The sequence below is a fragment of the Pseudophryne corroboree genome, chromosome 4 (genome assembly GCF_028390025.1).
Source record: "Pseudophryne corroboree isolate aPseCor3 chromosome 4, aPseCor3.hap2, whole genome shotgun sequence".
NCBI classification, from domain to species: Eukaryota; Metazoa; Chordata; class Amphibia; order Anura; family Myobatrachidae; genus Pseudophryne; species Pseudophryne corroboree.
In genome coordinates this window covers 704468449-704491568 of record NC_086447.1, presented here as the reverse complement: position 1 = coordinate 704491568, position 23120 = coordinate 704468449, and the positions used below count along the sequence as shown (strand labels likewise).

Sequence of the window (23120 nt, the reverse complement as noted above, 5' to 3'; positions counted from 1 at the left end):
TCCGCATAACGTTCCAGCACACACACCCTAACCCCACAGCACCGATCCCAGCACCATCTCTCACATCCATCCGCGGCAGGGACACGGTGGCCGGGCCCCGCCAGCCGCACCATGGATGACCAGACAGCTGCAGCCCACACCACCCCTAGCTCCCTCCGCACAACCCCGCCACCAGCTCGTGCATTGCAGCCACGGCTGTGACAGACTGGAACGGGACCCAGCGTCTGCCCCACGCCTGACCAAACCGCCGCAGCTCACACCGCCGCGAACCCGCCCTCCGCACACCCCCAGGACATTGCAGCCACGCCTGGGACACACTGTCCCACCTGACGTCGTCCACAAAACGGACGAAGCCAGTGCCCTGACGCCGCAGCTTCAACCGCGCCTGTAACTTCGGCCGCCGGCATACACATTAGCAGGGACGGCTGGCTTAGGAGAAGTCTTCATAGCCCTCCGTGTGCCGCGTACACAGACCCGCCGCCTCCTCCTCCGCACACCTAATACAAAGCTGCCTCCCACCATCCCCAGAGGCCCGGACTGCACACCCAGGGACTGGCCTGCCGGCTCCACAGGCCAGAGACGGGGGACAGCGCGCCTGCTACTGTGGCCGCTACACCAACCTCACAGGTGAGAGAGTGTGCACAGGCAGCACTGCGTCTCTGCGTCCCCTCCCTGCCGCCCCGCATCTCTGCGTCCCCTCCCTGCCGCCCCACGTCTCGGCGTCCCCTCCCTTCCGCCCCGTATCTCTGCGTCCCCTCCCTGCGTCTCTGCGTCCCCTCCCTGCCGTCCCGCATCTCTGCGTCCCCTCCCTGCGTCTCTGCGTCCCCTCCCTGCCGCCCCACGTCTCTGCATCCCCTCCCTGCGTCTCTGCGTCCCCTCCCTGCCGCCCCGCATCTCTGCGTCCTCTCCCTGCGTCTCTGCGTCCCCTCCCTGCTGCCCCGCATCTCTGCGTCCCCTCCCTGCGTCTCTGTGTCCCCTCCCTGCCGCGCCGCATCTGTGTCCCCTCCCTGCCACCCCGCATCTCTGCGTCCCCTCCCTGCCGCCCCGCATCTCTGCGTCCCCTCCCTGCGTCTGTGTCCCCGCCCTGCGTCTCTGCATCCCCTCCCTGCGTCTCTGCGTCCCCTTCCTGCCGCCCCACGTCTCTGCATCCCCTCCCTGCCGCCCCGCCTCTCTGCGTCCACTCCCTGCCGCCCGCCTCTCTGCGTCCCCTCCCTGCCGCATGCCTCTCTGCGTCCCCTCCCTGCGTCTCTGTGTCCCCTCCCTGCCGCCCCACGTCTCTGCATCCCCTCCCTGCCGCCCCACGTCTCTGCATCCCCTCCCTGCCGCCCTGCATCTGTGTACCCTCCCTACCACCCCGCGTCTCTGTATCCCCCCCCTCCTACCCCGCCGCTTCTCTGTATCCCCTCCCTGCAGGCCCGCGTCTCTGTATCCCCTCCCTGTCGCCCCGCGTCTCTGTATCCCCTCCCTACCGCACTGCGTCTCTGTATCCCCCCCCTCCTACCCAGCCGCTTCTCTGTATCCCCTCCCTGCCGGCCCGCGTCTCTGTATCCCCTCCCTGTCGCCCCGCGTCTCTGTATCCCCTCCCTACCGCACTGCGTCTCTGTATCCCCTCCCTACCGCACCGCGTCTCTGTATCCCCTCCCTACCGCACCGCGTCTCTATATCCCCTCCCTACCGCCCCGCGTCTCTGTATACCCTACCACCGCCCTGCGTGTCTGTGTCCCCCAACACTGCCCTGCGTCTCTGTATCCCCCCACCGCCCTGCATCTGTGTACCCTCCCTACCACCCTGCGTCTGTATCCCCTCCCTACCGCCCTGCGTTTCTGTATCCCCCAACACTGCCCTGCGTCTCTGTATCCCCCCCCCCGCCGCCCTGCATCTCTGTATCCCCTCTCTGCTGCCCCACGTCTGTGTATCCCCTCCCTGCCCCCCCACATCTCTGTATCCCCCCCCTACCGCCCTGCGTCTCTGTATCCCCCCCTACCGCCCCACGTCTCTGTACCCCCCCCCCCCACCCCGCCGCTTCTCTGTATCCCCTCCCTGCCGGCCCGCCTCTCTGTATCCCCTCCCTGCCGCCCTGCGTCTCTGTATCCCCTCCCTACCGCACCGCGTCTCTGTATCCCCCACCACCGCACCACGTCTCTGTATCCCCTCCCTACCGCCCTGCATTTGTGTACCCTCCCTACTGCCCTGCGTCTGTATCCCCCACCACTGCCCCGCGTCTCTGTATCCCCCACCACTGCCCCGCGTCTCTGTATTCCCCCCACCGCCCTGCGTCTCTGTATCCCCCCACCGCGCTGCGTCTCTGTATCCCCCCCACCGCCCTGCGTTTCTGTATCCCCTCCCTACCGCCCTGCGTCTGTGTCCCCTCCCTGCGTCTGTGTCCCCTCTCATCGCCCCATGTCTCTGTATCCCCTCCGCCACCCCGCCTCTGTGTCCCCTCCCTGCGTCTGTGTACCCGCCCTGCATCTCTGTGTCCCCTCCCTGCTCTATCCCCTCCCTACCGCCCGCGTCTCTGTATCCACCACCACTGCCCCGCGTGTCTGTGTCCCCTCCCTGCCGCCCCGCGTGTCTGTGTGTCCCCCTGCCGCCCCGCGCCTCTGTGTCCCCCCACCGCTACCCCGCGCCTCTGTGTATCCTCCCCGCCGCTCCGCGCCTCTGTGTCCCCTCCCTGCAGCCAGCGCCTCTCTGTGTCCCCTCCCTGCCGCCCCGTGCCTCTCTGTGTCCCCTCCCTGCCGCCCCGCGCCTCTCTGTGTCCCCTCCCTGCTGCCCCGCGCCTCTCTGCAGGAGTTAAGGGGGCGCAGCCCCTTTCGACGGTGTGAAGAGCGCCCGTAGGGCGCGATGAAGCACCTAGTATATATATATATATATATATATATATATATGGTTGGATATAAAGGATATATGGTAGTACGATAAAGGTTGCTAAGTGTGTCTTTGTGTCCAAATTTTTTATTATACTTCCACGCCATTAGGCGCTATATTCACTCCAACGTACTATACACACACATATATATATATATATGCATATATTAGGGCAGCACACCTTTCACAAATAATGGTCCCAGTGCTCACTGTAGAACCTCCCCAGCCAGGAGTCAAAGTACACAGTCTACTGTATGTCAGCGGCACACGGAGAAAAGAAGACACGATCACCCAGCATTACTTACCTGGGTGACCGTGTCTTCTTTTCTCCGTGTGCCACTGACATAGACTGTGTATGTATATATATATATATATATATATATACACATATATATATATATCGGTATAGGGATAGGGAAAAAAGCGACCAACGGAGTTTAAGCTGCTATATTCTGAATTAGAAGGCAAAAAGAGTCCGGAGAACAAAATATTATTAAAAGATGGGGGATATTCTATGTGGATAAAAGCAAGCCCAGTTTTTCGGTAGAAGATAATAACAGTATTTTAATTTAAATACACAGGTAGCAACATTTAAAAAGTTTATAGTCCATAAAAAGATGCATGCTGGACTAAAAAAAATGGGACATAAGATACATAAAAACATATAAGACCATTACAATACTAAAAAAAAACAGTGCAATCTAAAAATAAGAGTTTTTGAGCTTATCTTAGTACAGGGGTGGGGAACCTCCGGCCCGCGGGCTTTATCCGGCCCGGCAAAGCATTTTGACCGTCCCGCAAGGCAGCCGCCGAGGTGTAAAGCAGTCTGCTGCGCACGGCATCCGGGGAGATGCAATTTTCTCACACTGCACTGTATTCAGTGTACCGTGTGAGAAAACTACATCTCCCTTGATGCAGTGCATGGCTTTGTGGGGCACCCGCCGGCGGCTCTGCTTTTGCGCTGCCTGACTGAGCAGAGATTGGGGGAGAGTTGAGGAGCGCAGATCAACAGAGATCGGCGGAAGGGGGAGGCAGCCGGCAGCACTACTGAGCTAAGGCTGCAACGGGAGAGAGCGCTGGAACTACTGTAGAGGCTCAGCAGCTCACAGCCTCACACATTTAAACCAGTAGCGGGAATAAGTGCTGGAGCAGAGAGGCTGCCCACACACTGCAGTGCCAGTACAGACTGCTTAGGCTGCCGCGTACATGAGGGAGTGGATGAAGATCCAGCTTCCACTTTATTGCAAGTTCTGTCACATAACTTTGCCTTCACTTCATACCAGGTCAGTTTTTTTTTTCTGTTCAGGGTGGGCAATGAATATATTTTATTATTCTCCAGTGGTTAATTATTTTTATTCAGGGTGGGCAATGAATGTGTTTTATTATGTCACTGTGGGGGCAACGTGTGTGTGTTTTCTGTCCTGTGTGGGGTTGATTAGGAGTGATATACTGTACAACCGCTTTATTACTGTGGCCATTATGTGTAAGGAGTACTAATGTGGGCATTATGTGTAAGGCCACGCCTACTTTCCAGGGGTTGAGGGTGGGCGGGCACTTAAAAAACGGCCCGCGAATGATGTTTAAAAAATCCAAATGGCCCTTGGCTGAAAAAAGGTTCCCCACCCCTTTCTTAGTATATGGAGTCAGTGAGGTACACCCATATATACTGTGTGTATATATATATATATATATATATACATACAGTATATATATATATATATACACACAGTATATATATATACATATATGGTTTGATATAAAGAATATATGGTAGTAATATACAGGAAGCTAAGTGTATCTTTGTATCCCAATTTTTTTTATTATACTTCCACACCATTAGGCCATTCACTCCAACGTACTATGGCCCTCATTCCGAGTTGATCGGTCGCAAGGCGAATTTAGCAGAGTTACACACGCTAAGCCGCCGCCTACTGGGAGTGAATCTTAGCTTCTTAAAATTGCGAACGATGTATGCGCAATATTGCGATTACTAACTACTTAGCAGTTTCAGAGTAGCTCCAGACTTACTCTGCCTGTGCGATCAGTTCAGTGCTTGTCGTTCCTGGTTGACGTCACAAACACACCCAGCGTTCGCCCAGGCACTCCCACCGTTTCTCCGGCCACTCCTGCGTTTTTTCCGGAAACGGTAGCGTTTTCAGCCACACGCCCCTGAAACGCCGTGTTTCCGCCCACTAACACCCATTTCCTGTCAATCACATTACGATCGCCGGAGCGAAGAAAAAGCCGTGAGTAAAAATACTTTCTTCATAGTAAAGTTACTTGGCGCAGTCGCAGTGCGAACATTGCGCATGCGTACTAAGCGGATTTTCACTGCGATGCGATGAAAAATACCGAGCGAACAACTCGGAATGAGGGCCTATATACACATATATATATATATATATATATATATATATATATATATATACATACAAACATAATTTTGGATATATGGAGTGGAGTCAGTTCTAACAGACAGTACCAGCCTTTCTGTAAGAGATTATTGCTGGAAACTACACAAATGCTTGGGAATTAGTGTTTACTGGACAAGGGGCTTATCTGTAATTTGGATTCAAAATTACATTTAAAATTGAAATTCATCTTTCCCTTCACTGCTGAATGCTACATTATTTATCAGTCGCTGTCTCAGAGACTGCATTAGGGCTTCATTTAGAACTGGGCGTACATAACTTTTTCTGGCTGATAAGTTATGCCTGTCCATACTGTGCATGTGTACCAAAATGTGTCCACACATAGATTTATGCGCATCCTAAGCTTTGCCGCCCCATATGCCTGGCGGAGTTTAATGGAGACATTCAAGCATAAGTTGTATAAAATAAGGACGTATTCACATAAGGTTAGGATGCCTCACAGAGTTGAGACATAGGGCCCTATTCAACTTGTATCGCTGATGCGATGCAATCGCATTGGGCAGATTTTTGACCCAGTGCTCACGTGCATGTCCCGTTCTGCATGTGTGCGGGTCGTCCAATGCGATTACATCGCATTGATGCGAACGCCTCTGCCTGATTGACAGGTAGCGGCATTTTGTGAGGCGGTCTGGGACAACCACGCAGCATTGCGAGGGCAGGATTGCTCAACAGAGGGTGGGCTGGGGCCTTTTTCGGGACGGCTGCGTGACGTCACATGTGGCAACTGCGACAGGAAAAATGTCAGCAGCCTGACTGCCTTCACAGCCAGGCTACAACTGAAGCTGAATAAGACCCGTAATACATTATGGACATACCCTCGGGTACTTTTCTTACAGGGTGTATCTTTTGTGGAGGCTGAGACATGATGGGGCCTGGTTCTAGGCTACTGCTAGCAATTATAAATACGAACCGATCTCATTATTTTTAGCAAACTGCCTGCATTGCTGTCTGTATCACAACTTGCATATCTGCCTGCATCGCTCCTGCATCCCTGCCTGCATCGCTCCTGCATAGACAACTAACAGCAATTACTAAATATTAGGAGTCACCCATATATCTGTTGCTGTTTCTCACATAAAGTGTGAATGATCATTACTGGGTGGCAACAGTGTTTGTACATACAGTAGAAGCATTCCGTGGGTGTGCTGTGGACATGTTTGCTCTGTACAGCGCTGTGTACAATGTCTGGCACCATATAAATAAAAGATAACAATAATGAGGACAGAGGTGAGCATATCCAGAAAGCCATCCAACCTCAGCTGCGGGAGGGGTGGGTTAGTGTTAGGCTGTGGGAGGTGTGGTATAGTGCTAGGGTTAAAATACTTACCAAAATCCATCTGAATTTTGAACATCAGGAAACCACTGTCGGCATTCTGACCGCTGGGATCCTGTGTGCCAGGATATCGATGCCAACCACAGCAAAAGTACAGTATTTTTGTAACTGAATGTGTACGCAAATATTTGGAGAGCAAAATGTAATCAAATCTAAGGGGCCAATTCAATTGTTTTAACCCTGGCTACTATTAGGGGGCGCAAACCGGAGCAATTCAAATGTTGCTACATTTAGATGCCTGGTAGCCGCAAGGGGAATTTTCTTCTTGCAGCCTCCTGAGGTGCAAGAAGAAATGTGCGCTAAGTCAGCACTTTTATCTTTCGAGTTTGGACGCCCAAAGCAGGACTTTAGATGGGTTTAGCCGTTTTACTCAGCAAATCCCTGTCTGTTTGGGCGGGGTATGCGCAATATGCATACAGTATATATACACTTCATTGTTTTTTATTTTAAATTACACATTACTTAGCAGTCATACCCAGGATTAGAACCCATGACCTGTTACACTGACAGCAGACACTTTACTGATGGAGCTATTTGCTCCTGCAGAGGAAGCATGAGAATTCTAACTACTGTATATGAAATTACTTGTAATTGTCAGAGAAGTAACTTCATATACAGTAGTTAGAATTTTCATATTTCCTATACAGGAGCAAATAACTTCATCAGTAGGATGCCTGCTTCCAGTGTAATAGGTCATGGGTTCTAATCCTGGGTATGACACTTGTAAAATGTGTATCTATAATAAAAAGGGTGTGACTTGTAAGGTGCAGGGACCAGTGAAGAAGTCGGCTACTGGAGAGGCAGCGGTGGCTATCAATTAACTTAATGGAATCGAATGGGTGCACCCCTTCAAAGAAGTAGCTCGGCGGCAGATGACTCTGTTGCCTACCAGAGTTACGCCTATGCTTACATTTGTTTGGCCGTCTACACTTTCTCGTTAAGAGAGAAAAAATAGATGCCCCAAAACAACTGAACCGCCCCCATTAGGGCCTATTTATTATCAGCCATGATAATTATTAATTTCTGATTGCGAGTAAGGAATTTCAGCACAGTAAATTTCTCATTATAGCAGCCCCCAAATTAAAACTTATGGGGATTACTATCAGAAATGGGGTACCCCCTATATACATACTAGGGATGCTTAAATAATGCAATTATACTGCAGTTTTCGTGGGATTTCTTGCAAAGTTGGTTTAATAAATATGCTCCTAAATGATGCTCTCAGTGTGTACAACATCAGTACTGAGCACCAAAAATGTTTTTTTTTCTTTCCGGATAAAAAATCTAAGGTGACCATATGGATGGGAGCAAATTACATGGATGGGAGCAAACGACAGTTGACCATTTCAAATGGTCAGCTGTCATTTGCTCCCATCCATTACCAGATTTTTGTTCCAACCAGCCAGATTGGAAGATAAATCTTTAGGTGTATGAGCACCTTAAGTATTTTGAGCAGAAGGTTTTACTTCTGAAAACATGCACGTTTCAATGATGGACCAAAAATGTCAAAATGCCCTGTCTGCTCCTATGGAGCATATAAATGCTGAATGGGGGACATGTAACTTTGGGGTAAATTTACTAAGGTGGGCGTTTTTTTTAGAACTGGTGATGTTGCTCATAGCAACTAATCAGATTCTACATAACATTTATCTATCTGCTTCTAGAAGATAACATAATCTGATTGGTTGATATGGGCAACATCATTGTCTGTTTATAGCCATGATATTTCCAATTCTATTGTCTTATATCATGAATATCATTTGAAAAATGAATATAGAGATATTCTTTCCCATACCCTAGTGATTAATGGTGGATACATGTTGGTCAGAGAAGATCAAGAAACCATATACTGTACTACCAAGAAACTGTTACAGATGAAAGCCCTTTCACACAATTTTTGTTGACATTTTTTTTTTTAATTCAGCATCATCTGCTCTAGTCTCAGCTAGAGCCATCATGGGTGCTATTCTGGGAACCTATATATTGCACTTACAACAATGTAATCAACACATGGGGCCGGATTCAAATCATATCGCACACGTTATCTCCCGTCTAAAATGATGGGAAATAGAGAGGAATCTGCACCACTATTGCACTGATCGCACTCATTACAGTCTGGTTTAGGCGCATCAAGCACCTAAACCTGACTAAAGTAATGGGCGCGATCGTGAAGAGACCCGTTTGGGCGCCCAAACGGGTCTCTCTACACGCATTTCAGCTAGCTACCTCTGGGGGCAGCGAGCAGAAATTAGCGTATTTTTCGGTCCATAAGACGCACCTGACCATAAGACGCACCTAATTTTAGAGTAGGAAAACTGGGAAAAAAAATATTCTGACCTCTAAGAGATATTTCTGTGATTTCTCAGACTCAAGAATACAGTGCAGCCTTCTGTCAGAGCCAGCATACACAGACACACGCACACATCAGAGCCAGCATACACACACACACACACACACACACACACACACACTGACAGTACCAGTGGTTCCCTGCGTCTCCTGAGGAGGGAGGAGGTGGGGGGGAGCGGGGCAGTCACATGACGCCGGCTCTGCTGCTGAGATGTGGCTGCTCTGCGCTCTGCTGATGACGGCGCAGCAGCAGCATCCAGGACCTGCCGCTACCCGCCGGCCGCCGCTAGCCGACAATACCAGTGGTTCCCTGTGTCTCCTGAGGAGATAAGAGGTGGGGGGGAGCGGGGGAGTTACATGACGCCAGCTCTCCTGCTGAGATGTGGCCGCTCTGCGCTCTGCTGATGACGGCGCAGCAGCAGCATCCAGGACCCGCCGCTACCCGCCGGCCGCCGCCGCTACCCGCAAACATCTTATTCGCTCCATAAGACGCACATACTTTTCCCCCCACATTTTTGGGGAGAAAAAGTGCGTCTTATGGTCCGAAAAATACGGTAAGTTGTCGCGCCCGTCAGCAGTAACATTAGAATACCGCCGGCGGCGCGATAGGGAGTGGGAGGGGAGACGGAACATTTGAATCTGACCCAGAGTGGTGGTTACAGCAGTTCACATTTCTTTCTCTGGTTTCTGGACCCATTAACACCCTCTGGTAACCAGATTTGTATTATCCATCTTTTTTTTTCTATTGCTTTTATCAATATTTAAAAAATAGCCTATAAAATAAAAGGATAACACTGCTACTCACCTCTATGGGAGGAAATTCAAGTGTGATGCGCACCGGTAGCCACTAGATGGCGCCCGATGGATCAATTCAATTTTTGCTCCGCTTGGGTGCGCACAGCCGTCGCCGCTGACATTACTGTTATGTTGTTCCGTCATTTTGACGGGCTGGTAACTAGTAGAGAATATTACTCATGTAGATAGTTTTACTACAGCTGCGAGAAACGTTACAGTGGAAGTTACACCTGTGCTTACTTAGCCAGCAAGAAATACTTGGGGGCAATTAACTAAAAAGCGGTTTCGTGTATGGGGCCTTATTAAGGTTTGTTAGCAAACCAAAAAAAGTTAGCAATTGGGCAAAACCATGTTGCAATGCAGATAGAGCAGATGTAACATGTACAGGGACATACTAGATTTGGGTGGGGTGTGTTCAAACTAAAATCTAAATTGCAGGGTAGAAATAAAGCAGCCAGTATTTACCCTGCACAGAAACAATATAACTCATCCAATTCTAAATCTCTCTGCACTTGTCTAAATGAGACATATAGGGGGATATTCAGTTGTTTGAAAAGTCAGTTGGGTGTCTTGTTTTTTCCTATCCAATAGACAGGAAAAAAAAGACACCCAACCGACTTTTCAAACATTTGAATTCCCCCCATAGGATATTAAAGATATTTTGTTGAGATGGCAATTAATCTAACTACAGTATGCATAGACGATTTTGTTGGTCCCAGGCTCCACAATTTCTGTGCCCCGGATACTGTAGGTTTAGCTGGTAGAGGATTGTCTACACATAGACAAGGAAATAGAGACTTACGATCTGGAAGGTTGTAGAGATCAGGCTGTGGAATATAGTCTTCTGAAAAATGAAGGGCATCTTCTCCATAGGGCTGCCTGAATCTTGGCGCTCGAAGGTTACAAAGATCTGCATAGTCCTCTGCATCAATAGAAAAATAAAAGTATGATTAAACAATTATTAGCTTAAACTAAATCACCATTTTACTGTTCTTTTCTACATCAACTTTTTACTGGACCTCTAAACCAAAATCATGGGCCTAATCCACAGATGTATAGTACGTTAATTCGATATTAACAAACAACATATGCAGAAGCTGCACTGCGCATGTCAGACCCGGGGCTGTGATGTCGCTCGCAGTGCCCCAAACACTGCAGTATGATTGACATGCTGCTGCTGTTTGGTGGCGGCGTCAGTCAGCGTTACAGAAAATGGGGGCATGTTGGCCCCGTTTTCTGGGCGTGAGTGTGCTGTAGGTAGTGGCTGCGTCCTTGGATGCAGCTTCACTGGCTTAATCAGAGTGAATTCCCGGGCCATCCTGAGTCTCCCGAGGGTTACCTAGATGCAGTTGATCCGATGCTACCTCCTTGGATACAAACATATATAAATACTGTAAAGTACAGTATACTATAAACAGCAAACATACAGAGAGTGAGAAAACTAACAGCAATATCCAAATATTAATGAAAAAGAAAACTGTAAGATACAAAAAAGTAATAAACCAAAGAATGTTTTCCCAACTACTATAACAGCTACGACGGAGAACTTAAGTTGAGTCTCTGTAACAGTATCCCATTTCATGAAACTAGAAAAGCATGTCTCTTTTTTTGTTTCTTTGCACTGAAATCCTATATGAAATATGACATACCCCCAGGCTGTCTGTGCCAGTTCAGCAGCTGAGTCATTACAAATATGACTGCAACACTTCTGACAAACGTTAATTGTATTTATGTCTTCAAAGAGATTAATCAGTTTTAGCACAAGTGCTGTCTGGGGAATGCAAACAAGACTTCTGGATCTATGGAATACGTGTCTGCCTCCCAAATATCTGCAAGGTCTTAAACAAGGTGAGTCATACCTTTATTCTAATTATTTATTTAAACATTTTCCCTATTAAAGTAGACAAATATTAACAGCAAAAGATGGTGGTGGGGTCAAGAATATAATATAATCTATTATATTATATAATGTGCTAAGCTTTCCATTGAGGACGTGTACAATGGAGCCGGATGGTGGTACAGACTTCCTCAGCTCAAATGGCTCATCTGCAACTATTAATGCTGCATAATTACAACGGCTACAGACCAACGTCCTGTCAAGGTTCCGAGCATCCAGACAGGATGCCTGGTGTCTGTGAGAGACTGGAGTGAGATAGAATTGGGGGACAGAGATGCATAGTGAAAGAGGAAGAGAAGAGAGAAAAACCTAGGGTTGGACTGAGATACAGAGGAAATCCACCCTTTCCTCTAGGGCTCAAGTCCCAGACTGCACACTCAAATTACACACTGTTACACGATTAGAAGGTTCGTTACCTGGTGGAACCGGACCACTGATAAACATTGGTACTTGGTTCGCTTCTATAGAAGCTTGACCAAGATTTGCCCTGCTGATCAAACTGAGCAGTGACGACACACCCCTGTCCCCTCCTCTTGTTGGCTGTAGGCTTTAACATGGTGAATACAGTTCCTGACAACTACTGGAATTGCATTGTAACTCTGCATTCATTCATTCACTAAACTACAATAAAGTAATCCCAGTGATAAGAGCTGAGAATAGATGGGGGGTTTCCGGTGGCACAGTATGTATTTCACCTTTTTCTAGACCTAATACAGTTCTCATTGAGTTTTAGCCACTGATTGGTCAGTACTGGGGTCTCCTATGATATGTACTGTACAGTGTACAGACAGTGTCAAATCAACAGTTTCGGGGTTGCAGCCCCTTCGTCAGGATCCTGACGAAGGGGCTGCGACCCCAAAACTGTTGATTTCACATCACTGCATTAAGTCACTTTATGCAACAAAAGAAAGTCTCCTAGTGCCGCCTGTATTGGAAATTGTACAACGGAGGTATCGCTCTGAGTCTGGAGGGCACGGGAGCAAGGAATTACCGTTGGGGAGCGGGCGAGTGCCGGGTCATTCGGATATATATATATATATATATATATATACAGGTTGAGTATCCCTTATCCAAAATGCTTGGGACCTGAAGTATTTTGGATATCGTATTTTTCTGTATTTTGGAGTAATTGCTTACCATAGTGAGATATCATGGTGATGGGACCTACATCTAAGCACAGAATGCATTTATGTTTATATACACCTTGTACACACAGGCTGAAGGTCATTTTAGCCAATAGTTTTAATAACTTTGTGCATTAAACAAAGTGTGTGTACATTCACACAATTCATTTATGTTTCATATACACCTTATACACACAGCCTGAAGGTCATTTAATACAATATTTTTAATAACTTTGTGTATTAAACAAAGTTTGTGTACATTGAGCCATCAGAAAACAAAGTTTTCACTATCTCACTCTCACTCCAAAAATTCCCTATATCGGAATATTTGGATATGGGATACTCAACCTGTATATACATTCATATAGGGGCCCAGACCACTAACTCTCTAATGGTTAGCCAAGCCTCTGATGGCACCCCTTAAGAATGAACCCCTAACATTACATTCCCCTGATAGGCCAATCATACGCCAGTCTGACACTGGGAAAACTGGAGGGAGAAAGAGAAACTTGTTAAGAGAGAAACCGGGGAAAAGGGAGAGAAAGAAGGGAAATAGCAGAGAGAGAAAAAATGACACACACACACACACACACACACACACACACACACACACACACACACTCACACTCACACACACACACACACACACACACACACACAACAGTTAGTGACCTAGATAGAGAGATATGTATACAGTGGTACTTGAAAGTTTGTGAACTCTTCAGAATTTTCTATATTTTTGCTGAAATTTGGTCTAAAACTACCTCAGGTTTTCACACAAGTCCTAAAAATAGATAAAGAGAACTAAATCAAACAAACAAATGAGACAAAAAAAATAGACGTGCTCATTTTTTAATTGAGGAAAATGATTCAATGACACATACTGTGAGTGTCAAAAATATGTGAACCTTTGCTTTCAGTATCTGGTATGACCCCTTGTGCAGAAATAACTGCATGTAAACGTTTCCAGTAATTGTTGATTAGTCCTGAACATCAGCTTGTAGAAGTTTTACCCCATTCCTTCATACAAATCGATTTCAACTCTGTTATGTTGGTGGGTTTCCTCACATTCACTGCTTGCTTCATGTCCCTCCACAACATTTTCGATTGGATGAAGGTCAGGAAATTGACTTGGCCATTCCAAAACTTGACCATTCTTTGGTCGAATGACTTGTGTGCTTTGGGTCATTGTCTTGCTGCAAGACCAAAGTTCCCATGAGATGCAGCTCATGGACATTTGTCCTCATGGACTCATCTGTCCATAAACGCTGTTCCTATAGCCTACTGGCTTGTCCAGGCGATCTTTAGCAAACTGTAGATGTGCAGCAATGTTCTTTTTAGAGAGCAGCAGCTTTCGCCTTGCAATCCTGCCATGTACACCATTGTTGTTCAGTGTCCTCCTGATGATGGAATCATGAGCATTAACTAATGTAAGAAAGGCCTTCAGTTGCTTAGAGGTTACCTTGGGTTTCTTTGTGACCTTGTGAACTATTAGACGCCGTGCTCTTGGCATGATCTTTGTTGGTCGACCACTCCTGGGGAGAGTAATAATGGTCTGGAATATCCTCCATTTGTACACAATATGTCTGACTATTGATTAGTGGAGTCCAAACTCTCTACAGATGGTTATGTTTTCCAGCCTGATGGGCATCAACAACTCTTCTTCTGAGGTCCTCAAAAATCTCCTTTGTTCGTGACATGATACAAACGTGTTTTGAACATCAGACTTGGATAGATCCCTGATTTTTCAAAAGACAGGTTGTCTACTCACACCTGATTGGCTTCCCATAGACTGAAAATGCCTGACTCTGATTTCACCTTCAAAATATCTGCTAAGCCTAAAGGTTCACATACTTTTGAGACTCACATATATGTCATATTGGATCATTTTCCTCAATGAAAAAATAAGCATGTCTTTTTTATTATATTTTTTTGTCTTATTTGGTGGATTTGGTTCCCTATCTACTTTAAGGACTCGTGTGATAATATGAGGTAGTTTTAGACCAAATTTAATCAGAAGTATAGAAAATTCTGAAGGGATCACAAACTTTCAAGCACCACTGTACATGCAGTATATATATATATATATATATACATATATATATATATATATATATATATATATACTGCATGTACAGTGGTGCTTGAAAGTTTGTGATCCCTTCAGAATTTTCTATACTTCTGATTAAATTTGGTCTAAAACTACCTCATATTATCATATATATATATATATATATATATATATATATACACACACACACATACACACACAGCAATAATAACTGATTTATGCACTTTCCTTTAACCACTTGTCTGGAATAGACATTTGGGATATCACCACAGCAAGGAGTGTGTTACTGGACCAGGTTGTATCCCATACTGTACGTCCGGCACGTCCCGCTGCTTACCCCATTTGTTATGGAGGAAAATGTTCTGCACAGATTTCCTTCTCCTGCTGCGACCCCCTGGGAGTGATGTTGCAGTCTGTGACTGTCGGCATCACGCCAAAAATCATGCCTCAGAATGCCGTGCGAATATCACACTGGAACGCATGCACCTAAACTAAAAGTGCGAAGGGGGGAACATTGTTTTCCCCCAGCACAACTATGCTGATCTCTGCATGTGCAGAGATCTGTTGCAGCAAAGGGGGGCTGGTGATCAGGCCCCACTGAGGCTATGTTGGGGTGGTCATCCTTTGTCACTGGGGCTGGGTAAGGGGTGGAATTTCTGCCTCACAAATTTGACTAGGGGTGAATATATTCAAAATGGTGTGTGTGTGTGTGTGTGTGTGTGTGTGTGTGTGTGTGTGTGTGTGTACTAAACAGTGCTGGCCCATTGGCACTGGGGGTGAGGTATATGTTAGTTTAGTTTCTGCAAACATTTCCAACAGTAAATGGGAGGTATGTTTTAAACTGTGGTAGGGCTGATGCCAATTTGGGGTTAGCTGCTATCTACTAAACAAAGGCTGTATATCTAACAGTTCCTAAAAAGAATGAGACAACAAAGCCTTAAAGAGTATATGGTTCACCAGATGTTACTGCATTCTAACTCTACAGCACAAAGTATTCCTTCTGTCTATACATCTGGTTCCCTGTTTTATAACAAAACCTGCTGCTAAGACCAGGTGGGGATAAAAGGAATCTCACCACCAAAACTCAAATCTGCTACAGTCTATAACAAGAAGAAATATACCCAATGCGCTGTCCATTAGCAGCTGGTAAGGGATGTCAGCCCAGAGCCGGATTAAGGGGGTAGCCCTGGGGGTACGTACCCCGGGACCCCCTGCCCCACCCCAGATCGGATCTCTCTTCCGATCCGATTCTGATCTGCGGTGCTGCGCTCCCGTCCCCACTGCAGCGGCGGTCGCACAGACAGGACAGTTGAGTTGAGCAACGGTTCAGCTGTCCAGTAAGGTATGAATGAAGCAGCCTGCATGCCCAGCCAATGACTGAGCGGCAGGCTGCTTCATTCATACAATATTGGACAGCTCAGCTGAGCTTTCCTGTCTGTGCGGCCGCTGCTGCAGTGGGGACGGGATCACAGGAAAGGAGTTTGGCTTTGGCTGGGGAGGCAAGCTGGCTGTATAAAAAGTAAGGAGTGCCGCATTATTGTCTATACACACACACACACATATATATATATATATGTGTTTGTATAAACAGTATATATATATATGTGTGTGTGTGTGTGTGTGTGTGTGTCTATATATATATATATATATATATATATATATATACACACACATATATATATATATATATATATATATATAGATAGATATAATTCATATACTTCACCTGCCTTCTCTTTATTAGGGGCCCCATTTTTTTAAGTGCCTCAGGCCCCCCATGGTCTTAATCCAGCTCTGTGTCAGCCCCAATAAAGCAGTACGCAACAAAACAAAAAAACAGTGCTGTGTTGTTTTACTAATTAAAATAGTTGGACGAATACATGATAGTAATTCATATATTTCACATTTATTCAAACATGATAAAAGTAATAAAACAGATGACGTGTATTTGCAATGATCTTGGACACACTATAATAATACTCAATAAGGGTCCCGGACTTTTCACTAGGACTATAACTCCAACACTGAGTGACTACTGTGTGTATTATGCTTCAACCATCCACATAATCTGGGTAATTACATGATGCATAATACATAGTGATTCAGTTTTATCATGTTTTATAAATGTGAAATATATTATTATATTGTATCTGTCCAACTATTTTAATTATTAGTAAAACAACACAGGCCTGGTTGTTTAATTTTTTGCATACTGGTACATTCTATAAAGTACAAGAATCTCAGTAGCAATTATGACTGATGAGCTGATGCAGTTATAGCTCCCGGATCTTGCTCTAGTCTAGTTCTACACTTGAACTATTGCTTGTCTCAATATATGAAAACTGATTATAGCTATTTTTACAAATATGTTTATTCTATATTGCATCCATTATTGTATTGATTTATGTGGGTTTTACATCATCTCCATATTCCCCCAGTCTGATCCGCCAAACAAGAATGCTAATTGGGATCAGGTAATCAGGGATCTTTAACATGCAGAATTTTCAATTCCCAGAGAGATCACTAATCAATGATGGCTGCCGATCGCTGTTTTTGATCGGGGGAAATATAGCTTACTGTATGTCCTGCATAAGTAAAAAATAAATGGGAAATAATTTAATTGTACAACTCAAACTCATGTTCAACTATGTAAGGGTAAAAACCACAGTATTGCTGGCCATTGATTAGCGCTGCGATTCCCCGTTTGATGATCAGTGATCCATTGGGGGGTCGGGGAAATCCTGCATGCTACAATTTCTTGATTTGCCAATCCCGGTAATTTTTTGGATGTGACTGGCAAATTGGGGAAATCCAACATACTGGATTTCCCGGATTCCCCAATCAAAACGTTCGAGGATCTGGGAATTGCAGAAATCAGATGTATGGGCCCCTTAAGAGGTCATTCTATGAAGGTCTGAATCATGTAGTAATTTACTGTATGTGGTTACACATCAGTGCTGGATTAAATCCTGTGGAGGCCCCTAGGCAGTTAAAAGCTCAGGCCCCCCTCCCAAATTATCTCTTAATACATTTTTAATATTAACAACCAACAATCTACGATCTGAAAGCTGTAATGTGAATCTCATGTATATGTTAATGGGTACTTTACATTAATACAGTATATTCTCTATAGAGTCTTTAAGGTAAACGTTTCGTTTCTTTGAGTTGATTAATTTTTTCCAATTTTTGATAAAGTTCTTATCAGTGAAACGCGTTAGAGGAACTGCTGTTTTGTATATTGGACTGTTTGGATCTCTCTTTGGACTTTGCATGACAAGGTTGAACACAGGTGCAGCTATTTTAATACAGCCATGGACGGGCGTTGGATCCAGACAAACGAGTGCGTGGAACAAACGTACAGTAGGGCACTCTGGACCCCTTCTGTATCCTCTACAGGATACGGGAAAAGCCGATTGGAGCTGCAGGCGGACTTTCCCTCATACACGGCATACATAAAGGAGGGAAAGTGCTGCAGTTGGTAGCTCTCTATAAGCGCATTGGAAACAACATAAACCTGTGTGCTTTATACTCCTTTCACACTGCAAACCCGGGTCCGACCCGGTATTCTGAACCTGGGTCCGACACGGGTCGGACACGGGTCAGACACTTTCACACTACACTTTAAACCCGGGTTATTGCAGGGTTGGCTCTATTTAACTCAACCCGGGTCAGCAATTAAAACACCATGGGTGTCATTTTAAATAGACTTTTTTGGGCTCAGAAAGATGAGGTGTTAGAAGGGGGCAAAAGGAGAGGTTGGGGACAGCTCACAGCATTGAAGGAATCATGGCTGACAGAGCTATGTTTTTATACACAATTGCTTCTTTAACTGTTCCAATAACATACCTCCCAACTGTCCTGTTTTTCACAGGACAGTCCCGTTTTTTTGGGACTGTCCCGCCGTTCCACCCACGGGCCACAGTGTCCCGTGTTGAGGGGTGGGCCAGTTGGGAGGCTCCTGTCACTGCTGCTCTGCTTAGCAGACCAGCGCTGAATAAACACTGTGCGCACGCGCACAGCATCTATTCACTGGTGACATAGGAGGAATGCCAGCAGCTCAGAGAGTGCTGGGCATGCCCCCTCAGTGACTGTACAAGGGGGCGTGACCCGTGATCGCAGCTCTGCCACTAGACCTTTCATATAGGTCACACACCCTTTTCGCGCGCGCCCCTTTTTACTTTTAATAACTTGGGAGGTATGCAGTAAGCTGCATAGCAATCTCTGTCTCACCCCTAATTCTTAGTAGCTCTAATTCCTAATGCTCTCTGTTCTCTCCTGAGTAGCACGACTCGGGCTGCTGACATCATCAAGGCACACAAGGAACAGCCAAAATCAGCACTTTTACATGAATGCAGGGTTGAATAACCCGGGTTGGACACTTTAGAGTGCCCATTGACCCGGATCCAACCCGTGTATAACACTGCTTTTATACCGGGATGAAATGCAGGGTTACTCAAAAGTGGTGCTTTTAGACTGCACCTTGACCCGGGTCGAGCCGGCAATATCCCGGGATATATTTGCGGTGTGAAAGGGGTATTACTGACATCTCAGCAATGACAGCATTATAGTAAATACTGATATCTTTCCTGGGATTAAAGGAAAAATCCTTTGTATTGTTATACTGGAGGACTTTCCTTTTGAGATACCGGAGAACTTCTATATGGTTAAGTATATTGAGCCAGGTGTGTACATATTTATGGTATGAATGTTTTTTAATTAACAGCAATCGCTGCAACATTGTTGTAATAATAAAACTGTGTACAAATATTTATGTTTTCAAGTTGTATTCGTCAGCGTATTTCATCCATAGAATTCTGGTTTTATATTAGCGCAGGTCTACGCCACTATCTTTTGAAAACAGCCTGACTGTAGTTTTCTTTCAAGATGAAATCAATATTATTTTGATCTGTTGTTCCGGGGCCCCTAAAAGGTGTGGGCCCATAGTCCGATGCCTTCTTTGCCCATTGGTAATTTAGCACTGTTACACAGATGCACAGTTTGCCTCCCACTAGTTGCCTCTTTTTTATCAATGAAATGCAGAGATTCTGCTGTCCTATGCATGTACTTGGTTCCTGCATATGTGTCTTAAAAATCGAAATTAAATGAGAAACCAGATTTAGCGTCTGAGTGGTGGAGAACAATTTAAGTGTAAAGTCAAAATGAGAATTTACAACTGAGTTATTTTTAAGGACAATTTATAGCCTGCTTTCCAGATGGTTGCAACTTTGATCAGACAGCCACACATCCTTCCTTATGTCTGGGAGCTGCATCAGTTAGCTCTTAAGCAATGATCCGGTTAGGGGGAGTCTGACTATTTCAAGAAACCTCAGGTTTTCTATTTCGCAATGACTACTGTGCGCTCTGCTTCTGTCTAAGCAAACACTTGTATGGTTTTATCTACACTTTTCAGGAAGACAAATTATCTTCTACTGTGGAGACATTACACCGTTGTCTCAAATGTTGAATATAAATCTCTCAACCAGAAACCATGATTAGGTATTATGGAAACAGTAAATATTACTGATGGCTATCAAGTGCTGGAAAATCTCCAGGATATATATGTATGATCCTATGGCTTCAAGGTGTAAAAGCTGGGTGGAAAGCCAATGCAACCACTTATTCCACCATAAAGAAAATGGATCCATTATAGAGCTTTGTAGTTTATACTGTATATATACATTTGGTGACTAATAAAACAATGCTATTACTGGTTCAGGAAATAAAAAATGTAAATGAGACAAAATATACAGTGTAACATATGAGAAGACACAGAGAAGATCCTTGACCTGCAAGCACCATGGCTACTCCTAATACATAGCTTTCCGCAGTACAGGTACGTGACCGGGAGCTATGTCATGATTTGCACCAAAAGTCATTAGTGAGGTATTTACTTAATGCAGCTGAAAAAATGTGCTTTTCTTGTAAATATACCCCTGTGATGTGGCAGTGCACCCCAGGGGACTACAAGGTGGTCACACATACAATTTGCATTCTCCCAATGCTGAGAGTCATATTAACATGATCATTGATTACTTCACACATGTTCCTAGTGCAGTGATGGCTAACCTTGGCACTCCAGCTGTTGTTGAACTACACATCCCAGCATGCCCTGCATCAGTTTTAGCATGGCCAAATAACAAAACTATAGCAGGGCATGCTGGGATATGTAGTTCAACAACAGCTGGAGTGTCAAGGTTAGCCATCACTGTCCTAGTGAATACCAAACATTTGAGTATAGATATTATTCACAGTTTCTACAATGACTGATATCATTTGTGTATTATATATTGGTCATAGTACATTATATGGGGTGGTCTTCAGTATGCCGACTGACGGGATCCCGGCGCACAGTATACCGGCGCCGGGATCCCGACAGCCGGCATACCGACACTTATTTTCCCTCGTGGGGGTCCACGACCCCCCTGGAGGGAGAATAAAATAGTGTCCGTAGCGTGGCGAGCGCAGCGAGCCCGCAAGGGGCTCATTTGCGCTCGCCACACTGTCGGTAAGCCGGCGGTCAGGCTCCCGGCGCCGGTATGCTGGTCGCCGGGAGCCCGACCGCCAGAATATCGTAGTGAACCCCATTATATGGATAATACATGTCACTTTAGCCATATAAAAACTAATTATGGGCTACCTGGAGTAAAGCTAATGTATTTTTTTATTCTTATTTAAAGTTTTATGCAAGTTTAAAATGAGAAATGGAGTTGTTAGGCTGTGACACTAAAAAAAGCACAGCAGCCAGTACAGTACATGTCTATGACAGACCAGCATTATCACTGCATATAGCGATGTAAGCAGTCCCATGAGTGAGTGTGGGCACTTGTGCATACCTCCCAACTGTTCTATGAAATGGGAAATTTGGAGCACAGTGGGACACTTGCGTGCACAGTAGACGTGTACCTGAAAACAGATGGAAATGCTTGTCTGTGACCACACACCCCTTTAGATCCCATTGGGTGCATGCCCAGCATTCCAGGAGCCACTGGGCATTCCTCTATGTCCTTCTCTTCTGTGAACAGACACCGCACACACGCACACAGCATCTAGTCGCTGCTTGGTCTGCTAAGCAGAGGAACAGGTGAAAGAAGCATCCCAACCTCCCCCCGACCACGGGGCACTGTGGCCCGCAGGGAGATGGCGAGCCAATGCCAAATCGGGACAGTTGGGAGGTATACAAATGGTACATTATCCTGCAATTGTTTAACACTGGGAACATTTCATACTTTTAATGAATGTAATATTAATGAAATATTATCACTACTGTTGCTTCACCTGAGTCTTTCATTGGGCATAGAGCGCACTGCATTCCCCATGCTTCACCATATAAACAGCAGCATTCTGTATAAGTAGTCTGCCTCCCCTCCAAAGGCTGACGGCACATGTAGTCCTCACTGAGGTCCTGCCAACACACGTCCTGGAATACATCGGTTTCCTCTGTAGGTTCTGTAAAATAATCAGACAAGATATTAAGAAAGCAGCATTTTACTGATTGACTGAGAAAGTATGAAGAAGGTGTGAAGACAACATGGCTGCCTGCTGCACCAGTTAGTGAGGGGAGTGAGGGGCAAAGCCTTGCTCAGCATATCATAGGCTGCAATGGCACCTGGAAAATAAGTTGTTTCTTCTCAAAGTAATCTGATTATTTTAATCTTTAAAGTGTTATTGTTACCGAATAGAAAAAAATAGCTTTAACTAGACTTTTAAAAATTCACCCGTTAGGATGTTTACTACTAATAAGATGAGCCTGGCGCTCATGTCACCAGTAATATGGGGAATCCAGGAATCCAGTAACTCCCGGTATAAACAAACTGCCTATTACTGAGCTAACATACTAAACATAATGGAAGAGTTTATACTAAATGACATAGGTCCACCGTGCTCTCTGTCACACCTCTGCAGCAGCTTGCCATGTTAGATTGGAGGCGCGTTTGTAACAGAGCAGATTTGCTTTGCAGGAAAACACTGACCCAGATTTATCAAGCCTTGGAGAGTGATAATTGCACAGTGATAAAGTACCAACCAATCAGCTCCTAACTGTCATTTCTCTATCGTCCTAAGTGGATGCTGGGGTTCCTGAAAGGACCATGGGGAATAGCGGCTCCGCAGGAGACAGGGCACAAAAAAGTAAAGCTTTACTAGGTCAGGTGGTGTGCACTGGCTCCTCCCCCTATGACCCTCCTCCAGACTCCAGTTAGATTTTGTGCCCGAACGAGAAGGGTGCAATCTAGGTGGCTCTCCTAAAGAGCTGCTT

At 45.6% G+C, this 23120-nt stretch overlaps 1 protein-coding gene and 1 long non-coding RNA gene across 6 annotated transcripts in view; one reads left to right on the top strand and one right to left on the bottom strand.

The window, feature by feature from the left end:
- The window catches only part of LTBP1 (latent transforming growth factor beta binding protein 1), a 660590-nt gene that overhangs the window by 27422 nt on the left and 610048 nt on the right, over positions 1-23120 (bottom strand). For all 5 annotated transcript variants that reach the window (XM_063917963.1, XM_063917960.1, XM_063917961.1 and 2 more), the window contains 2 exons: positions 22142-22312; positions 10577-10696 (listed from right to left, as the gene is read on the bottom strand). In XM_063917963.1, the coding sequence (XP_063774033.1) occupies positions 10577-10696; positions 22142-22312 (291 nt within the window). The remainder of the gene's footprint in view (positions 1-10576; positions 10697-22141; positions 22313-23120) is intronic.
- LOC134910199 (uncharacterized) overlaps positions 1-23120 on the top strand; it is a 143647-nt gene that overhangs the window by 44569 nt on the left and 75958 nt on the right. The window lies entirely within an intron of this gene.